Source organism: Arvicola amphibius, chromosome 7 (assembly GCF_903992535.2).
Source record: "Arvicola amphibius chromosome 7, mArvAmp1.2, whole genome shotgun sequence".
Classification (NCBI taxonomy): domain Eukaryota; kingdom Metazoa; phylum Chordata; class Mammalia; order Rodentia; family Cricetidae; genus Arvicola; species Arvicola amphibius.
Genome location: NC_052053.1, coordinates 93015927 through 93035767, shown reverse-complemented (window position 1 = coordinate 93035767; position 19841 = coordinate 93015927). Strand labels below are relative to the sequence as shown.

Sequence of the window (19841 nt, the reverse complement as noted above, 5' to 3'; positions counted from 1 at the left end):
CCCTTTCCTCTTTTTGAAGGGACCCTCAGTGCTCATGAGCTCTGATTAGAGCTCAAATAAATAGCCAAAGAAGCTGGTGAATCAGAAGCATCATTTGGTCAATACTGCTCCAGGCTGTGTGCACTCTGGTTCTGAGTCTGCTCATTCGGTTGTGCCATCCGTCTGCATGCTTGAGTACAGCCACTCAGTGTTTCTTCTTACTAATAAAGCTCTGCCTGCCTCTTCTCCGCCCATCTGATTTGATTCCCTGGCCTACTCAAGCTTTGGAACTACTTTTTATAATCCAACTTATCTTTAAGGACCTCTAGTGTCCTTAGATATAGTATAAGGACACCACAGTTACCTTGTTTTCAATGTATTGTTTTGCATTCATTGATTGTGGCCTTTAAATTGTCCTGTGCTCCTCCACTACACTGTAAGCACTACTGATGGCTTCCCCCCCTTCTCCCTCTCTACTGTCCCTCCCCCTCTCCTTTTCATCACTTTTTCCTCCACTTCATCCTTCCATTCTTCCTCTTCATCCATCGTTCATGGATCTCACAGAGAGCAATGCTGTGTCAGATATCACATTGACAGGTTTTCCACAGTCTTGTATGCAGGCAGGTAGTGTGAAGACGGGATAGTAGGCAGCTACGGCACAGTGATGTGCCAGGCTAACTGAGGAGCGGAGGCCTCCCATCCTAGGGGTGGCAGGCTGATGAGGATAATCTAGCTGATCACTGTCATGCTCCAGTGTGGGCAAACAGGGCCAAGAGCCTCCTGTTGTCAGAGAAACCAGAAGTGAAGTGATTTTTTTGTTTCCTTTTGTTTGTTTGTTTTAATGTTGACAGTTAGCTCAGTCAAACAAAACTAAAGCGCTGCAAGCCAAACCTAACATGCCTGTGATCTGGAGTGGGTCCATGGCTGCCTGTTGGGGAGGGGAGTCCTGCTCTGGGGTGGTTCCCGAGGCGGTGGTGTGCTGTGGAGCACGATGTGCTGTATTGTAAGAGGGATTGTCTCAGATTAGAAATACAGCCAGACATCAGAGTCATACTTGCTCAAGAGCATCTTCACAGATCAAAGAAAAGGTAGAGAATTATTAACCTCGGTATAGTGGGGAGACTTAGGCAGTCGCATTCCTGTGCTAATTGTTCCTTGCATGGTCCCTGGACAGAGTTGCACACTTAGAGCTGTGAATATTTCTCATGGTTTAGATACGATTTCTGCCAGGCTTTTCTTCTAGGGATGGCAGCATTCCAATCCTGAAGGAATGGATCCGTGTCTTAACTTGCCAGTCAGCGTTTATTGGCTATTCTCTGCAAATCACCAAAAATCTACCCAATATTTGTTCTGTGTACTGGTAGGCAGTGGCATGACGTCATCAATAAGCAGCCTTAGGTGATATATGTAGTGTGCTGTATGAGACAGGTTTGTCAGGCAGGCTTGTTGACTCAGTGTCTTCAGTGTCTAACAGTAATGGGAAGTTGAAGTTGGAATACAAAGAATAGGAAGACAACACTACTGAAGAGGAATATTCTCACTTTTCAACCAAGGGCAGGGCTCTTGCATGTGCTCTGTGCTTTCTAATGTCTTAGATGCAAGAAATGGAGAGCCATAGGCCTATTAGGAAAAGGTAGGGCATTATCCCGTTTCTTTGTCTCTTATAGCATCCATTATCTGCATAGGTTCAGCCAGCAAAAATCACACAAGTGTATTCTAGGTCATTTAGAGCCTTGACTCAGTTTTAATTCCTATTTCTCAAATAGAAAGCCTTTTAGCTTTGGACTTTTGCGGTACATGTAGATCGTGAACCTGCTCTTTATATGATTTGAGAACACAAAATAGAATGCCTGGAAAGAAATGTGCCAGTATCTTCTTGGCTATAGACGATGAGAACAGAGGACGCAGTAGCTTGGGTCGTCAGTTCCCAAGGATGATTATGCTGTGGTAAAGGCAGCTGGATTGAAATGATGAACAGAGCCTATCCATTATTTTTCCCAAAATATTCTGGAAAGAAAATACTAAAATTCACAGAGGAGCTCTCTCTGGTTCAGGTATCTTAGGAAGCACGCCGCTCCAGCAGCTTAGTGTTAGCTTTTTTCACATCGAGTCTTGGGCTAATTTGCATTTTTTCACAGCTGCTACTTGATATGTGCAGCAATTTGTAACTGAATTTAGATGCCTGCCAGAATTAGATGTGACCTTTAAAATAAGACAGATGTTTTTCCGACACGAGCAACTTTTGCTCCTTTACTGTCCGTATAAGCAGTTTTTGAAATTGATTGCCATTGCCTTGGCGTTGCTCAGTTTGGGACTTTGGCACCGTTTTGCTGCAGTGTGTTAAATTGGAGGTCATCTCTTCCCTCTGCTCAAAGGGGCAGGTTGTTCCCGCTGATGCGCAGCAGGAAGCTCTGCTGCAGTTATCCTAACATTCTCTTCTCTGGTGCATTGTCGAAACTGGAAGCCTGAATGGCAGCTTCCTGAACTCCTGCTTCCAATAAGATGATTTATATGGCTAAGAAAAGTCCTAAGGATGTCTAGTGTCGTGTTTGGTTCTATAATGTATATTTGGTCACATAGATGGTAGAATTCAAAATTCTACAGAATGTAATGTTTCATATTTAGTAATTATCTAAATATTATTTGCTACCCATAGTAAAATACACAGACCAAATAACCAACCAGACAAAGAGCCTACATTCTAAATATCACTTGAACTAATCCATATGATGCAAGCTGTGAGAACATTGCATGGCGTGCTGGTTTGGTTTCAGTGTCCTTGTGTACAATTCCCGCCCTAATTTCCCTGTGTCATTCATTTTCAGTTCTTTACATGTAGCCTCGTTGCTTAGGATTTTTCGTTTTGTTTTGTTTTGTTTAGCAAGGCCTTTCTCTAGTTATATATTTAAACTGGCCTACATGACGTAAAGCCTGTTTTATAAATGTTGTTAACTTTACTTCTCTTTGCCACTGTTCTTCTGGAAATGAAGCCCTCAGTGTCCCCCTAATTTCTTATCAGAGCTAAGATGAGATCAAGAAAGGGAGGAAAGAAAAGGCATTTCTGCGCACGTAGACCTGCTCGGTGGCTGTCAGATTATACAGTCTCTAGTATTGCTTGCTTTGTGCCTGTCTTTTTCTATTCTTTTATCTCTATCCGCATTATTTCCTGCCTGGAATGCCTGGAGTTCAGATTTGCACCTGCTGGAAAATGAACTGTATGGTTGTGCTGGCTCTGTGGAAAGCAGGTGAGCTTTAGAAGGAGAGGGACCTGGATTTAAGTTCAGTTCCTGCTAATAACTAGGTGCTAGACCTCAGGGAGGTTCCTGAAGTCTCTGGGACTCAGGACCCACACCTGCCAAATGGGACGAATACATGTGTGGAATTCTTGTGAGAAAGAAGGTATAAAACACCATCAGGATGTCACCCAGAAGGTCTAGTGCCCTTCATACTTCTCAGTCCTCTCTTGAGTGCTTTACCCCCAGCATCAGTATCTGGTCTTACTTTCATGGTCATCAGCTCATAGTTGTTTTCAAACAATGGGAAAGATCTCAATAATATTTCATTGATAATTCCTGATTTGTTGCCGTTTATATTATGCTCTACTTATATTTTTAACACTTTGCATTTTTGCCATATATTATATTTATTATAACAATAACTCCCTGACTGGAAATAAAATTTGGTATAAATACATTAAATTTTCTCTAATGCTTCTATAAAATCCAAAGACACTAAAGCCTTCCTATGTCTGCTGTAGTCTTTGCCATCCTATTAAAAAAGAATATATATATATATATATATGTGTGTGTATATATATAATGTTGCTCTAAAAGTCAGACTTTTAAAGCATGTTTAAAATAAATAAAGCAGTTTCCATATTGTTATCCTTTGTGGGCAAACTAAACCCTAAGTGCCTGTGAGTCTTTTCTTCTCATGTTTGTCTATTATTTTACTAGGTGTCCGAGTCAGCCTGACTGGGCATCAGTTACCCAGACACACAGTTTTTAAGGTGGCCCCTCAGTTACTGTTTTCTAGCTTTCTGGTGCCACGTCAGTGCTTCATAGTTTTCCAGACATAATTATAGGAGGTTTGGGTAAGTTTGTTGTTGGGTTTTTGTTCTTTTTAAAGTCAGTTCTCTTAACAAAACACATTCTCTCAGACCTACTGACTTAGATTAATTCCAGAGATCTAGGTAGCTCATCTGATTTCCTTGTAACAGCCCGCTTAATTTACCATAGTCTTATCCTAATTTCAAAGTATGCTTCTGATTATATTGAAGTCATCTTTTAGAAGCTATATTTATTGATACATGATCTTTTTATTTCATTTGATAGCATTAATTCTTTAACTTTTTCAGTGTTTACCTTTTATTTCTTAATAGCCAGTCAATCACAAAGAGTTGAGCTATTTCTAGGTTCCTTTACTTATACTGTTGATTTCTGCACTTCACATACAGAATTGTAGATTCTTTTTATTTACATTGCTCTTGTCTCATATTTTCTTACCCTCATTTCTGATGTCATCTGGGCAGTTCACCTGTTTCCCGAGTCTCCATTGTGTCAGGTTTTTGGCAGCCTTCCTTATTTAGACTGCGAGAAAACGTTTGTAAGCACCACTTGCTCTTACTGAGTGCGGGTACATGTTCCTTTGTCTTGACCATTTTACATTCAGTTGTTTCTTCCTCAAACAATGATGCTTAGATACGTAAACGTGTCTTCTCTGGGTAGATTCTAAATCCAGAGTGGTGCCTGTGGTCATGTAATCGCTGTGCTGCACATTGCGTGGTAGATTCTTACCTGGACACTAATTGGCACTCTAAAATTTATCTGAGCACTTGATGGTGTACATAGCTTGTCATCTCCCGGAGCTAGAGGGCTCCCAGTTCAGTGGAGCCTTGTTTCTAAGCAGTCAGCAGCCTGCTGGAATATATCATTTATCATATTACCACTCAGAGAATGCAGTGGAAGGACCTAAGTTAAAGCCACAGGATGACTGCTTTTTCTTGAAGTTGTTTTTTTTTTTTTTTTTTGTGAAGTAATAGGAAGAGCCTTGGGCCTTGCACATGCTAGCCGAGCACTGAGGATCACTGGGCTGTGCCCCCACTCTTCCCTGATTTTGATATTTATGATGGTTTTGCAGATCAATCTGATTTCTTTTTTCCCCTTGCTTTTGGTGTCCTAGTGTGCTGGGGCACTCCCAAACTTTGATTTTTCTCACACACGAGTATAAGAGGTGGGATGTAAGTAAGAAAGGAACTGTGTGTGTGCGCAGGAGTGTAGGAGGTGTCTCTTGAAAGCTGTTGTAGAGAAACTTAAGCGTTTTAGGTGCTCATTCATTCTTTACAGGAATGCTGTTAAGTTAGTGCTGAGCATTAGATTAGGACCCAACGATTATTAAAAACCCTGCTACAAAGAAGTGAAGTTGGAAATCGTCATTAGGTGTTATTTAATATTGGCTTGTCCTGTGTTCCTAGACACAGATGCATCCCTGACAACTATTCCAGGAGTCAGTGCTCTCAGCACTTCAGCAGCCTAATGCAGGTTCAGTTCATCAGCGCCTTTGCATGGCAGTCTCTTCCAGACAGCCGATGAAAGTCTTCATTTGCATGCAGTCATTTGAGTAATATGTCTTATTCCCTCGTTATATTATCCGAGATGACTTTAAAGTACCCTTAACAGAAGGTGTGGTGACACACATCTGTAGTATCAGTGCTTGGAAGGCTGAGGCAGGAGGATCGCTAGTTTTAGGCTAGCCTGAGATACTCTCTCAAAGACATCAAAGAGTAGGTTATACCTCAGTAGTAGAGAAGTTGCTAGCATACATAAAGGCCCAGGGTTCCATCTTCTAACTTCCCCCAACATTAAAATAGATATAAATCCCTTAGGATCAGACAGGATGACTTCTTGATTTTGGAAGACTCATTGCCAGTGGCTCTATGTGGCTTCATGACCGGAACTAAATAAGCGTGTCTATTTCCTCAACCAGTAAGTAGTATGGGTGATGCGAAAAGTCCTCAAGCCGTTTCTTTACTGTATCAGTTCCTCTTTGCTAAATAATCACCACACTTTAGAGACTTGCAAAAGTGACATGTTCTTCTCTGGATCTTTACACTATCCCTTTTACAGGTGGATTTTGGTGCATATTACAGTTCACTTTATTCCTAGAGCCTGAAGGAAATCAAAATGCTCCCCAAAATTCTTCTGCAGTTTTAAATTCTGAACATATTAGGGCTCTATCCCAGCATGGCTGCTCACTTCTAAGCAAATATTTATTGATTTACTTCCCTAGATGTAGAAGATACCACAGTAAAAGCTAGACAAACAAATGCTGATTTCATAATCTTTCACTGTATAGGTAGCTTGTCATGGGACTTTTATAACTATCTAGTTATAAAATCTAGTTTTTATTACTTCTATGCTAGTTTGTAGATGAGTGTTTTACACATAATTAGTTTCCTGTGTTCAAAGGGAAACCCATCCATGGTTTGTGTACTGTTATAATATGTTACTTGGTGACTTAGCAGAAAATTTATTTCTTATAGTTCTAGACACTGGGATGTTTACAAGATTCCAGGTGGGATAATGGTGGCGCATGCCTTTAATCCCAGCACTTGGGAGGCAGATCATAGGTGATCTCTATGAGTTCAAGGCCAGCCTGGTCTACAAAGTGAGTTCCAGGACTACACAAAAAAAAAAAAAAAAAAAACCTGTTTTGAAAAACCGGAAAACAAAACAAAGCAAAAAAGACCAAGATTCCAGCAAGGTAGAAGTCCTTCTGAGGCCTTACTTTGTAGGTGGTAGACATTTCATTCCCTACTCGGAGTACATCTGTTTGCACACATCAGGGAGAGCACATGAGAGTGAGTAAGGTCTCTGGAACTAATTCTATGGAACCAATTCTAAGGCACCATGAATATGACCTTATCTGATTACCCCTTAACGGCCCCATTTCCAAATACCATCAGTTGGGGGGGTAGGTCCTCATCATGAATTTTGGAGACTCACAAACACCCATGTCTGGTCTAAGCATAAAGACAGTACTAGCTGCTCACAGTTGACCTGCTTCTCCTTGATGGAAGTTTCTTCCAGGAATCTAGAAAGATATTTCATGCCTATAGCTCTTCGATTATTTCTCCCTCTTTTTGTCTTCTTGACATTTGTGTTTGTTAGGTTTCATCAGCCATTTCATCAGTGTCAGTAGTAGTGTATTTTCACACTTCAGGCTGTTTGACTCTGGTCCCTGCCACTTTTCTGCTTGTGTAACATCAAAATCCCTGACAGCATGGTCCTCAGGCTCCTGCTCCTGTTGTGGAAACAGCCGTAACCCGGATGGTCTGTTGGTCCATGAGGGCCATCCTCTGGGGCAATTCATCCAGTCATGGTATCCAGCAGCCGCTGTGCTGCCTGGGTGTAGGGTTTTCAGTGGAGCTCTATTTTAAATCACTGATGATTCAGCTCTAGGAGTTTCCCATTCAATTTCTAAAATACCCAGAGCACCCAGTTTGAAAGCAAAGTGTATTCCTTGGTGTCTTCTCTCAGGTCCCCCAACTCTCCTCTCCCAGTGCTAAAGAGAAGATAATTATTTACTAGAATAAATACACAGTCTTGTTTCTGTGGGGCTATTTTTTTCTTCATTCCCCAAAAATATTGGCTATACCCTAAAACCAAGACTAAGTGTCCGTTGAGGAGCCACCCAGCATCGCCCGATGTTTCCTGCTTGTTTCTGCGCGTTAGCTGTTTTCTGCCATTTCTCGTCTTGACTTGGAGTTCACTAGTGGTTTGTTTTCCTTCTGTTTCCTGGGGGTTTGTGTTAAGTGACTAATTCTAGAAATTGGGCTGTAGATTTGATGTTGAGTGGGGAGCAAGGGAACGATAATGGAGCTTGCTCCCTTCAACCTTGCTTTGATTTTCTCCCTCTTAGCGTTCCCGTCCACTTTCTGCCAGTGACGCAGAAATGAAAAACCTTGTGGCCTCAGCCCGGGAGAAGGTACCGGGGAAGATAGGCGGTTCTGTGCTTGGTCTGTCAATGGAGGAGGTAAAGATTTATTTTATTTCATGCCTTTGTGGGTTAGCACAGTGCTCATTGCAAATTTGTGATTCATAATACTCATGACAAATTCATGTTTTTCCCCGAAAGGAGAAAGATTCTAGATAGAAGTTTCTCCTTAGAAGACTCCTGATGTCATTAATTTTTGCACACATGTTTGCTGGTTTCTTCATGTGTAACTCTGCCTTTGTCTTATAGCCACAGGTTTCAGAGTAGGTGCTCTTTGTCTTACTCTGTTCTTTCTTCCTCCACCCAGATCAAAGTTTTACGGAGGGTAAAGGAAGAGAATGACCGAAGAGGAGGATTTATCCGCATATTTCCTACATCTGAGACATGGGAAATATATGGGTGAGGTGACTGCCTTTTTTTTTTCTCTTCTAGTTATACCTCAAGTCTGTAGAATTAGCTTGTTTGTGACTCGTTGTTATTGCTTTCAATGCGGCGGTGTCTTACCTTTTTTAAAACAGTAATTAATCCACAAACTAGGCGTGGTGATGCATGCTTAACATTTCCAGATTCAGGAGGGAGAGACAGGAGGCTCAAAGTCGTCCTCTGCTGCATAGGGAAGTCGAGGCCTCCGTGGGCTCATTGAGACCCAGACTTCAAAGAGAGGGGAGAAAAGACAAACCACAATATTAATAAATCCAAGAACATGGCCATTGATGGTAATTAACCTCCCTATGTATTAAAGCTCCCTCCCCATTTTTTTAATATTCATTTTTATTAATTTTGATTACATGATATGTGTACATGTGGCTATGTGCACGTGACTACAAATGGTCTCATGAGCAGAGACATTGGAGTCTCAGAAGCTGGAGTTACAGACTGTTCTGAGTTGCCTGCCTTATGTGGGCACTGGAACTGAACACAGGTCCTCAAGAATAGCAGCAAGTGCTCCTGACCTGTGAGCCATCTCTTCAGCTCTCCCCCTACTATTTTTAATTACCTGTTTCCCAACTAACCATTCCTCTGTCCTTAATTTTGTTTTTTTATCATCATGATCTGAGAATTTATTTGTCCTCACTGTATGTGCCTAAATAATACATCGTTCATTCTGGTAAGCTCCCAGTTCTAGTTTCCAGACAGTAAATACAATGCCTCCATTTTAAGTGTTTGTTTTGATGGTAGCTTTTGGCAAATTTAACTACTCCACAACCATTACATAGGACACTTTCGTAAGTCCTGTATGACCCTTGACAATCCCTCTCCACGTAATCCCAGGCCTCAGGCATCAGCAGAGCAGCATTTTATGACTGTTTTTGTAACTTCTGCACTTGGCTTCTGTTTCTTATACAATATTATTGAGGTTCATGCCTGTTGTCACATGAAGTAGTAATTTATTCTTTATTCCTGTGTTCTGTTTGATTGTGTTATCTATCACAGTATCTCTATCAATTTTCCTGCCATGGACAGGTGTGTCCATTATTTGGCTGTTGTAAAGAAAATCCCTATAAGTGTTCATGGGCTGTGCTTTGTGTGCCCTTAAAATTTCATTTCTCCTGAGTAAATGCCTGGAGTAGAATTTGATAAGTCATTGACCAGTGGAGATACACTTTTATGCTTTTACCCAAGATGTTGAATAGTTCTAATTGGTTCCCTTTCTTACTGTCACCAGGTCCTAGGTGGTAGCAGCTTCTTTCTCTTTCTCTTCTTCTTCTCCAAAGACTTTATTACTGATTGTATATCTTCACTTTTTATTGATCCGTTCAGATTTTTATTTGTTCATAATTAAATCTTGGTATGTTATATGTGCATAGGACCTTACTCATTTCTTCTAGATTATGCAGTTTGTTGGCATGTAATTGTTCTTAATAGTTCCTTATGATTCTCAGGATTTAAAACAATATGTGTTTGTTTGTGTGTTTCTCTATGGTTTATGCATGTGAATGTGGGCACATGCAGAGGCCAAAAGAGGGCTTGGAGTTAGAGGTGAGCTTCCTGATGTGGGTGCTAAGAACCAAACTGGGGTCCTCTGTAAGTGCTCTTAATTGCTGGGCCATCTCTCTACTTCAGCATCCTCTCCTGTTTTTATCTGAAACAGGATCTCATATATCCGAAACTGGCCTCAAACTTGCTATAAAACCAAGGATGACCTTGAACTTCTAACCTTTTCATTTTACCTTCTGAGTAGAATTACAGTTTTGACCCATTAGATCCAGTTTATATGGTTCTGGAGATGGAATCCAGAGCTGTGTGCATGCTCTGCTAGATGGAAACTCCTGTAGACATAAGTTTCTGTCCTGCCTGATCCTGCAGCCAGTTCAGTCCCAAAGAAACACACAGAGGCTTACAATAATTATAAACGGGTTGGCCTATTAGCTCAGACTTATTACTAAACAGCTCTTACAGCTTAATTAACCCTTAATTCTTATCTATGTTCAGCCCCATGGCTTGGTACCTTTTCTCAGTGAGGCATTCTTATCTTGCTTCCTCTGTGTCTGGCTGATGATTGCATCTCTCTCTGCCTTTCTTCCTACCAGAATTCTTAGTCTGATTGCTCCACCTCTCTGGCTACTGACCAATCAGTGTTTTATTAAACCAATACGAGTGACAAATCTTTACAGTGTATATGAGCACTGTCCTAAAGCAGACTGCAACAACAGCTACATCCTAGCCATGATTCTTTGCATCTCTATTAACCAGTGTGATTTCTTCTTTCATCCTGGTTTTTTTTTTTTTTTTTTTTTTTTTTTTTTTTAATTTGAGTCTTTGTTTTCTTCATTGCTCTAGCTGAAGGTTTGTTGATATTATCTTAGTATATCTTAGAAAAATCATTCTGGGGCTGGAATATTGGCTCTACAGTTAAGAGCACTTGTTACTCTTACAGAGGGTCCAGGTTCAATTCCTAGCTCCCACATGGTGGCTCACAACCATCCGTAACTCCAGTTCAAGAGGATCCAGTGCCCTCTTCTGACCTCCATGAGCACCAAGCACATGTATGGTACACATGCATAAAATAAAATGAATAAATTAATAAAAAGTTTTTAAAAATCAAGTCTGCTAGTTGGGAAGAAGGGGTTCAGAAGGAAAGGATGGAGGATAAGAGGGTAAAGAAAGATGGATATAATTACAGTACACTTTGCATATTGCATGAGGCTGTTAGAAAGTAAATAAAAATGAAAATCAAGCCAAAAGAAAATACCAGTAATTAATTAAAGAAAACTCATTTTATTGATATTTTGTATTATTTATCTAGTTTTTTTCTTGGTTTATGTCATTATGTCATCTTTAGATTAATGAGTTATCTTATCTCTATTATTCCTCTAGTGATCATATATTTTATTTATTACAAAGTTCTCTTCAAAGAGATGCCAGGTGTCTTTCTTGATTGTTCTCCTGCTTATTTTATCAGTATATTATGGTGTGTGTATATCCCAGCTTGTGTGGGTGTTAAAGGAGGTCTTGTAGCGATTGATTCTCTCCTTCTACCACGTGGGTCCCAGAGGTAGACCACAGACAGGTCCACCAAGCTCAGTAGCAAGTGCCTTGACCTGCTGGGCTGTCCCTTTGGCCTATTTGTTTGTATTTGAGACAGGGTCTCTCATTGATGAAGCTCTTCAATGATGAACTCTGAGTGTCTGTTTTCAAACACTCGGCTCTGATGTTACAGATACGCACGCACCACTGCCCCAACCTTTGTACGTGGCTGCTGGGGAGTCAAACTCAGGTCCTCATGTTACCCAACAGGCACTTTACCAACTAAGCCATCGCCACAGCCCAAGATTATTGTTTTATGGTTGTTTTACCTGTTTGACTGTGGTATGCCATGGTCATTTATTTTTTTCTGTAAGGTCAATTTTCTTTTTTCTTAAGGTCAATTTTCGTTTGTCTGCAGCATCCTAACTTCTAATAGTAATTCTAGTGAACATTTTATTTCTAGTATTGATTTTTTTTGTATGTAGAAGTCCTATTTGTATTTTTTCTATATCTTGCTTTTTGGAGGTTTGTTTTGTTTTGTTTTGTTTTTTGACACAGGGTTCCTGGCTGTTGGGGAACTTGCTCTTTAGACCACGCTGGCTTCCAACTCAGAGATCTACCTGTATCTGCCTCTGTTTTTTGTTTTTGTTTTTGTTTTTGCATCATTCTTTCTTTTTACTCATATCTGCCATTTCTGAGCCCGTTGGTTGGCATTCTTTAGTTTATAGCAGTCTTTCTAACCTTCTTAGTGTTCCCCCCTTAATACGGTTCCTCATGTCGTGGTGACGTCCCCAACCATAAAATTATTTTGTTGCTCCTTCTTAACTTTAATTTGATATGTTTTGAATCTTAATATTTGATATGCAGGATATCTACTTTGTAACTCCTGTGAAAGGGTCTTTTGACCCCCAGTGGGGTCACAACCCACATGTTGATAAACACTGGTTTATGGGATATACTATTCTCTGTACAGTTACTTTGATTAGACACTATACATTTAAAATGCCATATCTTTGGTGTTTGGATTTCCTTGCCCACTTTAAACCCTATTAAAATTTTCTGTTGAGGCACTTGTGTTACTTGTAGATCAGCATGATGTTTTCCAGGCTGCCTCTGAACATTGTTAATGCAAAGTTAGGGTTCCTTCAATATAAGCTCAGCATATATCTGCCTCAAAAGACACTTTTGGGGTGCCCATGAAATGACCTAGCTTTCAAGAAGATCCCTGTGTTCTGGCAGCTGGAACTTAATCTTCGGTCCCCTGTGAACTGTGGTGGTATTTGAGCTATGTTTAGTTTTGGTTGTTCTTTATTCTGACCATTGCCTTTTGCTTATCTTCTGCCTGAGCAGATTAGTGTGTACCCCAAAACTCATGGGACCTCTCATTATTTTGAGAACTTTTTTCTCTTGCATATCCTGTTCCTCTTCGGTGCTTTGCCGTGCTAATTCTAAGTCTTTCTATAGTTTTGATCTGGTCTTTTCATCCCAGAGGGATGAGATGGGTGTTCTGGAAACCGCCTGTGGGAGAAAGGCAGAGAAGTTGAAAGAATTAATTTTGTTACTTCTCCCTAATAAGAATCACCCTCTGTGGTGGCACATGCCTTTAATACCAGCACTCAGGAGGAAGAGGCAGGGGATCTCTGTGAGTTCGAGGCCTGGTCTACAGAACAAGTTCCAGGACAGCTAGAGCTACACAGAGAAACCCTGTCTCAAAAGAAAAAAAAAAATAAACAAAAAAGAATCACCCCCTGTGCCACCATTTGTTTGACTGAAAACAGTTGTTTCTGTATTTTGTACACTTTTCTGACTTTTGTGCTAGGAGAGCAGGCCTGTAGCAGTTATCCTCTTGTGTTTAGAAGCAGAATTGTTTGTTTCGTTGTTTTTGAACATTTGCCAGACAGAAAGTGTGTGTTCCATATAATCTTGCTCTTTTTATTAAGCATATTACCAAGATTCCTATAGCTAGAGCTCATTCCCTTTGAATAACTTTCCCTTTAACCTGTTTGTTGAAACAGCTATTAATTTCACATTCTTCTATTGATGGGCATTTGACTTCTTTTTGGTCTGTCATTGTCAGAGACTGCTATGCTGTTGGCATTCTTGAATGTGTCTCCTGAGTGTGTATCTGGGAGTGAATTGCATCATGCAGCTTTTCTGGAGGAAGTGTTCTTGGAGACAGCATGTGACATGTCTCTCAGGTCAGAGGAGGAAACCTGGAGACTCAAGAATGCTTCTTTTAAGGAAGACTTTGTGCGACTGGGTGGACTTGTGCAGCCATTATGTTGGGAAGGTTTCCATTTAGAGGCAAAGGGTCCATGGGAGATGTGGGAGGAGAAAGCTCCTAGGAGACCCGTCTGGCTGGTGTTGCAGAATCACATTCAACAGCTGTGCAGCTGTGTGGAGAATAGGTGAATGAATTAGTGACACAGATTTTCCAGTTTCTGAAAGTTTACAAGAAGAAATGCGTGCCCCCCACAGTGATGAGCACAAAAGTACTGAATGCTCCTCATTTCTGTTGTCCTGTCTGTTCGTATGATTTCTTGGCTAGTTTGCTTTTTGCCTTTCTGTGTGACATTTTAAATGTAGTCTATCACCTCTGGTTAATCTACAAGATAATGTTGCCTTCTTTTTTCTAAGTTAAATCCTCTTCTTTATTCTTTGTTTTATATAGTGTTTTATATAGTTACTCTAATTGTTTATCATTTACTCTGAGCAACCATCTCCTCATTTGGCACTTTAGAAGTGTACATAAGCATTCTGTCAGTTTTGTGCTTGATTTGTGCTTTATTTCTGCCTTTTCCCACCTGCACTAAACTTAAGGAATAATTTCTTTCTTTGTCCTTCAGGTCCTACCTCGAACACAAAACCTCCATGAACTATATGCTGGCAACACGCCTTTTCCAGGACAGGTAGGAATTTGCTCAGCTAAATGTCTAGACCTCGATCACAAGCTTAAGAGAAAACATATGTAAAAGAAGGGTGGCAGCTTTATCCAAGTCTTCATGCAGGGCCTGGGGTAGAAAAGGCCTTTCACAAAACCCAGTGTATGCTTTCCAGCATGTGTTAACAGTTCTCAGCATTTTGTTATATTTGTAAAAATCCAAAATTAAGCCATAAAAGTCCTCTGCGCAGTCTTACCAGATGCCCCATTTCCCTTCTTCTTTCTTTAAAAAGAAGATCCTTACTCAGCACCTTTTGCATGCTGTTTGTCGTCCGTCCCTCCCTCCCTCCCCCCTCTCCCTCCCCTCCTTCCCTCCCCTCCTTCCCTCCCTCCCTCCCCTCCTTTCCTCCCTCCTTTCCTCCTTCCCTCCCCTTCCTGTTTTTCCCCTTCCTCCCCTCCCCTTCCCTCCCCTCCCCTCCCCTTCCCTTCCCTTCCCTCCTTCCCTCCCTCCCCCTCCCTCCCTTCCTCCTTTCTGTTGAAAGGCTCTATTTTGGCTCACAGTTTGTGAGCCAGTTCATCATGTCAGCAAAGTCACCCAGGCAGGAGTATGGTGAAATGGGTCACACAGTGTCTGTAGTCAGAAAGCAGAGTGAGGAATGCTCTGGGCAGTTTTAAATGGTGTCATCATCTGATTTTCAAGCACAAAAGGGTTACTGGATCAGAAGACAAGGAGGGTTCATAAATGGCAGCTGGTAAGCGCAGTACCAGGGGAGTTGGGAACTGACTTAGCAAAGGCTGGACTTGAGATGGCCCAGCTACCATGTACCCCTATGGATGCTTATCATCCATGCAGTATAACCACACGGTACAACAGTTCAGCCCATTATTTTAATGAAGCACCTTGGTTGTTTGAAGAAACTCTCTTTAAGGATATGTCTTATTTTCTGAGAAAGTCTTAAATAGATATCCAGATTCCAGGCATCTCTTCCAATTTCTTGGTTATTAGAGAAAATTGAATTACACTTTCAGATCTGTATATTTGTGCTAAGTAGTATGAATAACCACTTGCATAGCTTTTGATGACCCTTGGATTTGCGTGGAAGACAGCCTTAGATCTTTGCATACACACTGGAGTTTGGGCTGAGAACTTTGCCAAGGTTTCTTTATCTGGGCAGGTCAGACTCTTCAGTAGGATGTTCCTGCTGTGTCGCTTGTCAGTGCTCTGACAAAATCTTTCACAGCTCAGTCCTAAATCTTTCGGGGGGAATAGCCTCCTTCCTCCCTCTGGGGACTCTCTGTAGAATTTTACTGAAACATTTTGGCTATATTCTCCGTTTCCCTTTTTAGTCTTTTCTGTGGTTTCTTTGAGACGGGCTCATGTTAGAGCACAGGTTGACCTGGAGCTTCACTTGAACTCGTGGAGAGCCTGCCTCAACCTCCTACCCTCTGGAAGTAAGATGTGAACCACCGTGCCTAACTTCTTGAGAGTTCCTTAAACTTTGTCTTCTGGTCTCTAGCTCTGTTTATTATTTGCTGCGATCATAGGCAGGAGCTACTACATTTAGTTCCTACTGGGGAAAGTTCGACTTTCATATCCAGGAACTATTTGTACTTTTGACTAGCTTTCATGTTTTATTGATGTATTTCTTTTCAAATCTTTTTGTCTTGAAATCTTTTCAGCTTTTTTTTTTTTTTTTTTTTTTTTTTTTTGGTTTTTCGAGACAGAGGTTCTCTGTGGCTTTGGAGCCTGTCCTGGAACTAGCTCTTGTAGACCAGGCTGGTCTCGAACTCACAGAGATCCGCCTGCCTCTGCCTCCCAAGTGCTGGGATTAAAGGCGTGCGCCACCGCCGCCCGGCTTCTTTTCAGCTTTTTGCACTATATAACGTCTCTATATTCATTCTTTCCACCTAGAGAACTATTTTTTACTATAAATTAAAAAGTAATCAACTAGAAATAAATCCTATCTTTTATCATCAAGGTGAGCTTTCATTGTCCAGGCATACTTAGAAGTAATTCCCTAGTTGCTTAAAATAAGCATTTGCACAGGTTTCCTTCCAAGATCTATTCCGCTTCAGAACTGACACGGATTCCATGCTTGACTCTGGATCTTTTCCATACTTTGGGTTTTCATGAGGGGGGAAAGAAGGCACAGCAGGCCGGTTGAAAACTACTAGCCTAGCCATAATTATGGGACATTTTGTCTGGAGTCAGAAATGTGATGGATACTATATATGAACGGGCATGGTGTCATACACTTGGAGTCTTACACTTGGGAGGCTAAGGCAGGAGGATTGGGATTTTGAAGCCAATGCTCATAGTGGGACCGTATCTCCAAAAACAAAACATTAGTAAAATATAGCAGCAACCTTGTCACCCACCTAGGTTTCAGCCACTGAGTAGAATCTACAGCATTTAAAATAGTTGTGATGGGAAGAAAGTGCAGTTTCTTTTGAAAATGAGTTATTATAACCCATTATTATGCTGGGCATGGTGGCGCACACTTTAATCCCAGAACTCTGGAGGTAGAGGCAGGCAGATCTAGGTGAGTTTGAGGCCAGCCTGCTCTGCAGGCCAGATGGTATATATAGTGACACCTTGTCTTTAAAACAACAGAAATACATTATTGTGTATTTTCCTAACCTTGTGTGGACAAAATACTACATTTAATTGTATGCAAAATGCTACATCATCCAACATAGCATATTTCTGTATTCTTTCTGTAGGTTTTTGCTAACAACTCTTGCTTATAAGCTTCTTAGAATTTTTATTAGGCAAACAAATTTCCCTGTTTGGCAAAGAAATACCTTTATGATTTATTCTTGGTGACCTTTTAAAGCTTCATCTCCAGGTTTATATACCAACCACGGCTCAGTCAGGCCACATTTTCTTGCTTTTTCTTCCTCCTTATCCCGACAGACTTCCCGTTGCTGTGATCGCTTCCATCCATCCCTGAGTAGCTCTGGCTGAGTCTTTCTTCTTCTAGGCAGCGCCGCATCCTGGACTGGATTCAGCGTTCCCGTTTAACTGACTTACCTACCTGTTGGCCTTTGAGTGGCTACTTTCTTGTGTTAGTCCTTGTCAGTGCTCAAAACCTGTCGTGTGGGAGAAAAATATGCTTTGAAAGAAATAATGTGTTCATTCCACATCCTCACATTTCATTGAATCCCTTCTCTCAATCTGAGTTGATATTTTCTTTACACATTAAACTTTTTGTTGATTTCAAACAGATTATTCACTCATCTCTTGTGGGTTGGGTGTGTCCACCTTCCATCCCTTCCCACAGCTCTTCCCGTCTACTCAACCAGCTTTGACGGACAATATCTTACCCAGTGTCCTGTTGCATGACGATAGTCTTAACTCTGCAAATTAGCAACCCAGGGGGTTCTTGTAAGTGACAGTTATACCCTGGACCCATCCCTGGAGGGAAGTAGAGGTAGTTATTAAAATATGCCCTTGGGATTGTACTTAGAGGCCATGATTATAGATCCTTGGAGGTGACCATTGTCTGGGCTAAAAGTTAGTCATCCTGAGTTTTCTGATGCACTGACATCAGGACACTAACAGGGACAGGAAAGTATTATAGGAAAAGATAAACAAAACATCCTGGTGAAAATTTAACTCTTTCACTTGGTTTTCTGTAAATATTATCTATATTACTTTTGCCTTTTAAAAAATACTACAGTTTATGTACTGTGTGTCTCCATTGACACTTTGGAGATGACAAAGTATTTGATCGAACAAGTTAGTGGATTTAGAGTTGGCTTGGAAGTATACACAGTAATGAAATGCCAGCAATGGGAGCTTCATGGTGAGCGGTGTCTGGTGGTGAATACATTAACGTTGCAATGATGTTTTAGTTTGGGTTTCTATTGCTGTGAAGAGACCATGACCACGGCAACACTTATAAAGGAAAGCATCTAATTGGGACTGACTTACAGCTTCAGAGATTTAGTCTGTTATCATCCCAGTGGAGCATGGCGGCATACAATCAGACATTGTGCCGGAGAAGGAGCTTGAGGATTCTACATCCACAGGCAGTAGCAGAAGAGACTGTGTACTGGTTGTAGCTTAAGCATATATGAGGTCTTAAAGCCTGCCTCCACAATGACACACTTCCTCCAGGAAAGCCACACCTACTCCAACAAGACCATACCTCCAGTAGTGCCACTCCATAAGAACCAAGCATTTAAACACAGAGTTCTATGGGGGCTATTCCTATTCAAACCACCACAAATGATGATAAAATTGTGCTGAACTAAATATAGAAAGTCAGACTGTGGAACACCTCCCACCCCAGTGTTAAGTGTGAAAATTGAATGAGAATGGTATGTTTTAAAAGGAAAAGCAAAAGCCTGTTTAACAGGCATGGTTGACATTTAGCTTGGGAACATCTCTCTCTCTCTCTCTCTCTCTCTCTCTCTCTCTCTCTCTCTCTCTCAAACTGATTTGTTTATTTAGTTGTGAAAAGCCTATTTTTGATGAATAGTCTTTGGAACCCCATGAGAACGGAACTTGGTTCCCTATTCTGAGATTGTTCAATGAAAGCAGAAAGTTCTGTAGCCAGATCTAAGCCCTGAACTCCAGTGTAGACCTTCCCAGCCCTGACCATGGACAGAATATAGAAGCATCATCTCCCGCTCATCTACAGGCACACAAGCACACACATGCATGCACACACACCACATACACATGCAAACAAATGCATACACATACACAAAGGAACGTACATACACATGTGCATGCACATGACATTGGGAGTAATTACTGCCTTCGTGTTGTCATGAGGAATAATTATGATTTGCTTTATGAGTAGATGGACAAATGTTATTACTCTCATTTTTCTCTGCAGGTTCTTTGCCTGTTTCCCATTTTAGATGTCGAGTCTACTGAAGAGTTTGTGAATGTGTTCCTTATGTGTGTGAACTCTGCAGTGAGTGGGTGGGTGGTGCTCTCTAACCCTGCTGTCCTTTCTACATCTGCAGGGGAAACCCAAGAAGAAGCTTGCTGACAGGAAGAACACGGTAACTAATTTTTCGAAGTTAACAAATTCCTTCCATATACATGATGCGCAGCCATGCATAGACCGAACATGCCTTATATAACTCTTTTCAGTTTGGCTCATCATGACTAGCAGCAATATGTAAATGCTTTCTATTGAAAAAGTATTCTGTGGCCACATATTATAAAAAAAGGTATAAGATTTAATTTATTAGAACCATATGTGCATCATTTTAACCAATAACGATAGATTTGTTGCATGGTGGGGTGAAAGACTCCAAGACCATTGCCATGCTTACTCGATGTTTATGTTGTGGCTTTGGTATACCTGAGGCTTATGGTTGGCCCTGCTGGAAGTCAGCACACACGTAGCTTTTCATTTGGGCAGAGCAAAAAATAGCCAGAGGCAAGACCAACATGGCTTTGCCTCAGTCAAGACTGCAGCTGCCACAGAAACTTTTCATCCTCCACATATCTGCAGGTTCCAGAGAGTTCAACCATTTCCATGTGCCTGGTCTG

General features: G+C 41.1%; 1 protein-coding gene across 1 annotated transcript in view; it reads left to right on the top strand.

Moving 5' to 3' along the window:
• The window catches only part of Ttll5 (tubulin tyrosine ligase like 5), a 213509-nt gene that overhangs the window by 64371 nt on the left and 129297 nt on the right, over nt 1-19841 (top strand). The window contains 4 exon segments of the mRNA XM_038335728.1: nt 7900-8013; nt 8282-8373; nt 14289-14351; nt 19307-19345. Coding sequence (XP_038191656.1) covers nt 7900-8013; nt 8282-8373; nt 14289-14351; nt 19307-19345 — 308 coding nt within the window.